Source organism: Nicotiana tabacum, chromosome 17 (genome assembly GCF_000715075.1).
Source record: "Nicotiana tabacum cultivar K326 chromosome 17, ASM71507v2, whole genome shotgun sequence".
NCBI classification, from domain to species: Eukaryota; Viridiplantae; Streptophyta; class Magnoliopsida; order Solanales; family Solanaceae; genus Nicotiana; species Nicotiana tabacum.
Window position 1 is genome coordinate 26,570,746 of NC_134096.1, and position 8,188 is coordinate 26,578,933.

The following is an 8,188-nucleotide window of genomic DNA, read 5'->3' on the forward strand; positions in this document are numbered from 1 at the left end:
CAATCATACCAATAAGTATAAATATATTATCCAAATTTATCCAATGGCTCAAAATATCCACGGGAACATCAGAACAAAGAATAGAGACTCAAACTGAATAGAATTTTCCTTAAGTTGTTAAATGGTCATTCTTTCAGAATCACACTTGCACACTTCTGATTACTTCCAAACATTGAACATGAGTTCAATTCAGCTATATGAACCTATCCAAGATTTTAAAAATCACAATAGGAGTCTGATAACACCAAAGTCAACTCACGGTCAAACCTATGAACTCTCCAATTTTTTAAATTGTCAACTTTCGACTAATCGAGCCAAAACCTTCAAGGAACATCCAAATTCAAATCTCAACATACGCCCAAGTCCAAAATCACCATACGAACCTAATGAAACCATCAAATCCAGATTTCGAGGTTGTTTACTCAAAAGTCAAACCTTGGTCAACTCTTCCAACTTAAGCCTTCCAAATTGAGAATCACTCTATCAAATCAATCCTGAACCTTGCGAACATCAAAACCAACCATTACCCAAGTCATAATACATCATATGAAGCTAGTCATGGTCTCAAACCACCGAATGAGTGTTAAAAGTCAAAACGACTGTTTGAGTCGTTACACATATGATTTTAGATCTAATTTTTCTTAATTCAACACCTTCAATCAGCATGTCTTCACGTCTAAGAGCTCCAAATGGAATTGATGAAGTAGGAAATAAAGTAAACAAATCTTTAATTAAGAAGTAGCATTATTAAGACGGATAATTACGTACCTTATTTTTGTATTGCATCCTAACTAATTAATGCAAATCACTTATATAACATGTTGATATTCGGATTAATGCGGAGATGTGGATCAACTGCAGAGGCCTTTCAGGAAAACTAATCTCAGATTACCGACCTGATCGCATAATACATCAATGATCAATTAATCTGTCAATATCTGACAATCCAAGTGTAGAAGGTGGGTGCCTCCCACTCGTAAAATTGGATAAACGTTATTCTCACCCCACTAGCTGTTAGCTTTCAATACAGAACGTCAGCTAAAACATTATTAGGAACAGTCCACTTTTACTTTCCAGCCGGCGTACAAGATATCTCGAGATCACGCAGGATCCGGAAAAAAAACGCACTTCAAAGGATGTCAGCCCGACGTACAAGATATCCCGCGATCACGCAGAATCCGAAAATGAACCGTACTTCAAAGGATATGATGGAGGAAATTTTATTTTGAATTTGCAAAGTAGGGCGACAACACTATTTACTTCTAATTATTTTGAACGAGCTTTCAAACTATTTACAGTGCTTCTAGTCCTTTAAAATGTCTCACCAACTAATTGTGAAACCCTTTTTTTTTTTTGTATCATTCCCTTCAAATCTTATCAGGTTGAGCCTTGTATACCACATGAAATAACAGAAAATAGGGACATTCGTCATGATCATAATGAAGTGTTTTACGTATAATGTTCAGTATATTGACTTGAAACAATTCGAAGTCTGTTGTATTGGTCAAAGTGATCCCTTGTTACATTTGAACTATCTTGATCTTTAAAGTATCCCTTTTAGCAGAAATAACCCTTTCTCTAACCTAACAATAAGTCACAATATTACTTTGTTACAAGATTATTTTGTCACAAATAACTGAACTTGTGAATTGCTCAAAGAACAAATGACTGGAAGCACCAACGGCACATCACTTGTCACGTCAGCCCATTGCAACTTACAAATTCCATATCAAGAAATAAGATGTATATAACTTTTGAGAACTCGTATTTTAAACAAAAGCCAAAACAAATGCAAATGAAACGCAAATAAACCTTGTAAATCGAAGGGGTAACCGAACCAACATTAAGAAAAAATGAACCAACAATTCTACAAAGACGAAAACCTGCCAAACCAAAATTTTCAAAAATCTACTGAATCAATCATTTGCTTTTTAACATGTTTGTAAGAGTTTAGAATTTCCAAATCATGTCTGGTTCTGGCCACTTTCGGCCTCTTATCTATAAGTTGGCGAAGCAGGTCGTGGTTTACTTCAAAGAGCAAGGCGGATTGGGAAGGAAAGCAAACGCATGCACAACATGCCAAATGCTGTCAATTTCAAAGATGTTGCAACTAAATCCTGTATAGTATCAGTACTAATGCAAGTCATATATGCCCAAAGTTGTAAAGGCATTAGATGCTTCAAAACCAAACAAATTTCCTTATGAAAACTGTGAATACCAATGTAAGAGGCCAAACAGGTGACTGCTTCAGTAACTGTGTCGTTCACAATTCCTATTGTAACGATAGAACTACACAGAATAACGATTCTTGGCAGCTCTGTCTAGCTTCTTTGCATCATCCTGCCAAAAGATGGCTCTTGATGAGTTGAGCAAATCAATGAACAAGCAAATGATTTCAAGGCATTTAATAACAAAGAAATCTTACATGAAATATAAAGCCAATCGAGTCATTGTAATCCAGAAATTCCTTCCATTGTTTACCAATGCACACCTGCAATGGAAAAACTCATTTAGATGCAGGTGGATAAGGCTAGTGAATAAAAGAAGAGGTTTTTGGTTGAGCATAACCACGAGAGACAACCTTGCATCACATATCTCAGAACTAAGGAATCAAAGATATTTAGCCACTGCATAGATGGACCGAGTGCATTCAACCACACATAGTGAATTAATACTCGGCAAACTTGGGGCAAAAATACTTATTGTTACATTTTTTATTCTCACAAGATTTTTCTCGCTGCAACTAGGTAGCTCTGGTAAAAATCTATCATAACATCACAAACATCAGAAAGAAAGCTACTTTTTTTTTTGATGAAGCAGAAAGAAAGCTACTTTACAAGACTCTGATGCTGCAACTCGAGGAATGAGGACAAATCTCACTTATGACTTTACACTGACATACCAAGCAGTGTTGCCAATGGCTCACTTGAGGCGCCATTAAGCCCTGAAGCTAGGCGAAAAATAGGATGTGCACTTGGCCTCGCTTAAGCGGTGCTTTAGTGTAGTCACCAAGGTGCTAAGGTGTGCGTCTAGCCCATGGGCTTTGTCTTGAGGAGAGCGAAAATAAACAATAAATATTTTATCCAACCATAATTCTTTTTTACTTGGGTTTTACTTTTATTCCTGAAGTACTTTTTTCTTTAATCCCCAATTTACTTGGGTTAAACTTGTTTTCTAGCTTTGTTTGCATTTTGTGCTTAAAGCCCCAATTGACTTCAGCACTTTTTTCTCGCTTTTTGCCTTCGGTGACACTGATACCAAGCATGAGCAAAGCTTAATATACCTTTTAAGAAACAAAGGTCTCTCAGGGAAAATAAATTTAAAAAGAAAGGCTACAACTGGACCACGTCCCGTTAAGGAGTTGAGAGCGAATATGAAAATGCAAATTCTAAACTACATCATGCTCGGGAAAGGAAACCCAAAACAACCATGATTAACACTAACTTCTGAGAACAAACTTTCTATTTTGATATCAGATCATAGCTAAAACCTTGAAACCTCTTCCTGTCTCAAAGCTCTTCTTATCATTCCGATTAAACATCTTAATGGGTCTAAAATGAACGTATTAGAGTAAGTACGAATATGAAAATGCAATTTCTAAAACTACATTCCTGTTATTTTCTCCAAGTTAGTATTGTTATCAGCTACAGAACAAATACCACAGATGGTGAAAAGTTAGCACCAATTGTCAGCAACAATAGTTTACTTTAACATTTCACAAATGGTAGATGACTACAGGGGTTGTGACACCAAAATAAGACTTCACGGTTGGTCATTAAAAAATAGTATAAAGGTAAATTTGATACTTTTTAGATATTGTAGGATTTTTTATCTAAAACTAGTACAACTGCCTGAGGTTTGCTGAGAGTTTAAGATCCTCTGCAATCATTTGGCCTTTACCAGAGACCAATTCTTTCTATAACTATAAAATGAAAAACTATCTTAACATATTACTCCCTCTGTTTAATTTTATATACGGTGTTTGATTGAACACAATGTTTAAGAAAGAAAGAAAGACTGACTTTTGAAACTTGTGAACTTAAACATGCCATGATATTTCTGTGGCTATTAAAGCTTGTCATTAAGGGTAAAATAAAAAATTTAAACTTAAATTGTTTCCAAATATAAAAAACATGGCCTTTTTTACGGAAAATTAAAGAGGAAAGAGTGCCACATAAATAGAAGAGGGAGTATTAAAAACACTTCCCACTTTTTGTCTCGCCCGCAAGAAACTCTAATTCAATTTTAAGCTACATCTTTGGCTTTTATAAAATCAAAGCAATTCATTATTTTTCTACAAGTAATTAAATATTTTTAAAATAAGTAACTATACATTAAAGGCTATATTTTAGAAATATATTCTTCCTTCTAAAAATTAGGTTTGACAAATAGATAGATGCTGATGTTTGATATATGCTATGTTAACCAAAATGTAAAACTAAAGTTGTGAAACTGTTTGGACCACCGTATGCACTTCGACTATCTGTCTCCCCAACAGCACATGCACCAAATAAAATACCAAGGTTTAGGAAAATGAGAAGAAATCACCAAACATTTTTTGTCTCTATTAGGACTTAAATGCCGATCTTTTCTTTTCGTCTCAACTTCATTTCGTTTAAGCTTCATTGACTGTTAGGCTACATTCATGGATGGATGAAAATGTGGCTTCATACCTGAACAATTTCACTCCATCAAATAATATCATAAATTGATAAAATACATCTTGTTAGGAACTACATATTAGTTTCTAGTTGTGAAAGCAGGCTACCTCCGGGAATTTAAGAACTGTGTCTATTACAGGATTAAAGATAACTGATGTGATCAATTATAGAATATGAGCATAAGATATCGATGCGTGGAACCTTCAGCACTAGGCTGCCTTTTGCACATATATTTAACCATAGAGAATGCATACAGCACAATTTACACAGAAAAACTAAAACTTCACATGTAAGTGTATACTATTTCACAAGTAAACAGCCAAAGACAATAGACACATGAACCGAGTGTGTTACTCTTGATGACACTGTCTTCTCTTGATGCATCTCCAGATGTTTATACACTTCCATGAAAGACCATTTAGAAAGTTTCAAGAATTCAATTTAAAATTACCAGATGTCTATATTTTTCTGTTTCTCAACTTCGCCCTTCAAAATAATGAACCTCAAAATAATAAATACATAGATTCATTTTGTTTACAGATATTACCTGAGCTGTTTCATTAGCAGCATTCCTGGTCCACAAAGCTATTTTTTCTTGTCTAACTCGAACATTAATAACTGCTCCACAAATTTCATCTCCACAGTCAAATTGCTCTCCAATCATAGCCAGCAGCTATAATTAATTCATGGCAGAAAATATGAGCACAAACTTCATCCCCGCGGAAAAAACAACAACCAGAGTGGACACAAGATTAAGAATCAGATATAGCATCATGGGCATACCGTATACAGCCAGCAGGTATCAGATTTACCCCTCGAAAAGCTCATTGTCCACTTTCCTCCGCTGGCACAGACAGGATCCTCCCACTTTGGCTCAATTTTATTCTTAAAACAGTGAAAGTCTGCTCCCACAGCCAATTTGCTTGGGTGGTGGATGTTGTTATACACACTGTATGCAGAAAAAGATTCCATAGATCAATATCCAGTCACCGTCTTAGAATATCAAATGCTACCAAACATGCTCAATTTTATTTTTTGGGGTCTAACACGCTCATTTCATGATCGTATTATTCTTTTATTTTTGGGGGATACACACACACACACACACACACTAGTTTAATGATAACCTGAGCGTCTTGAGGAAGAAGATGATTAAGGAAATCACCAATGAAGGAACACGTCTTCAAAGGTCTAAACAAAAATCCCATAATTACAATACATTCACCAAACCATCGATTTGGTAGAAAAGTATATGTCATAGATGATAAGCCCAACTCCATCAAAGTGATCCAGCACTAATAAGTGTATATTCATCAAATGAGAAATAAGTGTAATTATCCCTAACTAGAAAAGGAAAAACCAATCTCAATTCTCTGTTGCACAAATAGCTGCTCCTAAAAGGAAGACAAATGCTCAAATCATTGCAAAAGAAGAAAACATGACTTTGCTCGTAAACATGTACCGAGGAATTCAGAAGTGCTTACATTTGAAAATAGCAACCAAACATTTTTTATATGAGAGTAAACTGGAAGAGGGAAAATGAATAAAGTGCAAAAAAAATTACAACGGAAAGGATGGTGAAATCAACCAATGAGAATTGTTTATACTGCACTTTTAAGAATGGATTCCACTACCTAATAGCCTGAAAGGATATTTTGCAGCATATACCTAGTTGCTAATATTTGTGTTAGGCAAATACGGAAAAAATGCCATTAAATATTTTTTATAATGGCAGTGTACGACTAGCTAGCTCAAACTGCCTATTCCACTATTCCACCTTATGCCTGCTACCTCCCACCAGCATAGGAGAAGTCATTAGACATTTATTTACCACAAAGAAACCAGCTAATAATTTGTCACAGTTGATACACACCTCATTCCAAAAGTCACCATACCTCTACTTTAGATCACCTCTATTTTGGGGTCTGTTAACGATTTAAACTCTCAACTTAAAATAAATAAATAAAAGATGGACTTCCTAGTAATCTTAATGACCCAAAATAAAACAAAAAAAGAAGTAAAAGAAGCAGTCACACAGAACAAAAATACAAAGAAAGCAACGTATATTTCTGCCTAATTCATTTACCAACTAGAAGTCTTATGCAGACCCAATAAAACTTCCATAAAATGAAGCTCTACCAACCCTGGCATCACAAAGTAAGATCAATTTATAACCTCGACAACACCCTAAGAAAAAATGTATAACTACGAAAATGAAAAGAAGACGGCACAATTATAAAGATCCGATTCAGTGCCAAACAAGATCTTTAACCCAATATTCATTCACCGTAAGAAGACGATTAATCAAAGCATTGTGAACCCTAATCCAACAAATTCAATCTTTCTAGCAAGAACTCGGTCGAATAAAAAAATACAAGAAACCAACGCAAGGGGTAGCATACCTCCAAAAATCTTCGACAGTGGAGAAGGTGTAAATGGGTCGAATGGAACTACCCCAAGCAGCCTGTTTTGATTTCCCTGATGGGTTATCGAACCAAAATGTCCATGAATGTTCTAGCGGGTGTTTCATTGCCTTGCATGGGTTCCCTAAAGACGACATCGTATCATCCGATTCTATAACTTCCTCTGCTCCCTCTTCCACCTCACGAGTATTAGTCTTCGATTCCTCTAACGACGCCGGTTTCTCTACTTCATCAACCATTTTGGTGCTCGGGAAATTTGTGATTTTGGTGATGGGTTTCAATTGAAAATGTGTTCCGATACTGTATTCATATATATGTATATATTGAGGAAAAGTTTAATGTTTTCTCGATAAAGTGTCAAAACTACCCATTCAACTATCGAAAATAGATTACTTTTGCCCTTCATTATCTTTTGTATCAAAAATATCCCATTTTCTCCAAAATATGGGCCTATAATATCCTTTTGTAAAAGTTACTTTGTATAGCTGCTCCTTAATCGGAAAAAAATATTTTTTTTTTGTATGTATATATATTATTTATGTTATATACAAATTTTATATATTTTTTCGATTATCAAATATAAATAATTTTTTGAGCGGGTTAAAAGTTATAATATTGACCGTCATAGTTTTATCTTATTTTTATATAAAATTGGTATTTTAAACCTAATTAAATACTAATATCTCCCTAATTCAACTCTCGTCCGTGCCTCTTCTACCCCCTCGCCCCTTATTTTATCCACTCTACCTACTTTTTAATTTTTTTTTTATCATTGGACAATCATGATCGAAAACCATGGCTGATCTCCCTCTTTATTTTTCTTCCTCACCTCTTCAAACCTCTAAATATAACCCATCAGAACAACAACCATATTTTACCCTCGATAGGGCCGAGAATATCCAAAAAATCCTATAATCTTCCGCACAATTGAGGGGTAACTGAGGTATTTACAGATCCACCATCGTTGGAAACTTCCTACCACCTTCCACCGTGGTCGATAACCACCTTTTTCCTTAATCTGTTTGAATTTAGTGATTGAAGTAGTCCGCAGGTTTGTGGTATTAAGATTACCATATTAGTACTAATTTTAGGAAGCCGAAAACG

General features: G+C 35.1%; 1 protein-coding gene across 1 annotated transcript; it reads right to left on the reverse strand.

Moving 5' to 3' along the window:
* Window positions 1-1,885: 1,885 nt before the first annotated feature.
* LOC107829212 (eukaryotic translation initiation factor 4E-1-like) lies at window positions 1,886-7,352 on the reverse strand. The gene is given in 5 exon segments (NM_001326219.1): window positions 1,886-2,340; window positions 2,426-2,491; window positions 5,209-5,334; window positions 5,445-5,610; window positions 7,064-7,352. Coding segments are annotated over 5 exon segments (669 nt in total). The 5' UTR covers window positions 7,324-7,352; the 3' UTR covers window positions 1,886-2,289.
* Between the last annotated feature and the right edge of the window lie 836 nt (window positions 7,353-8,188).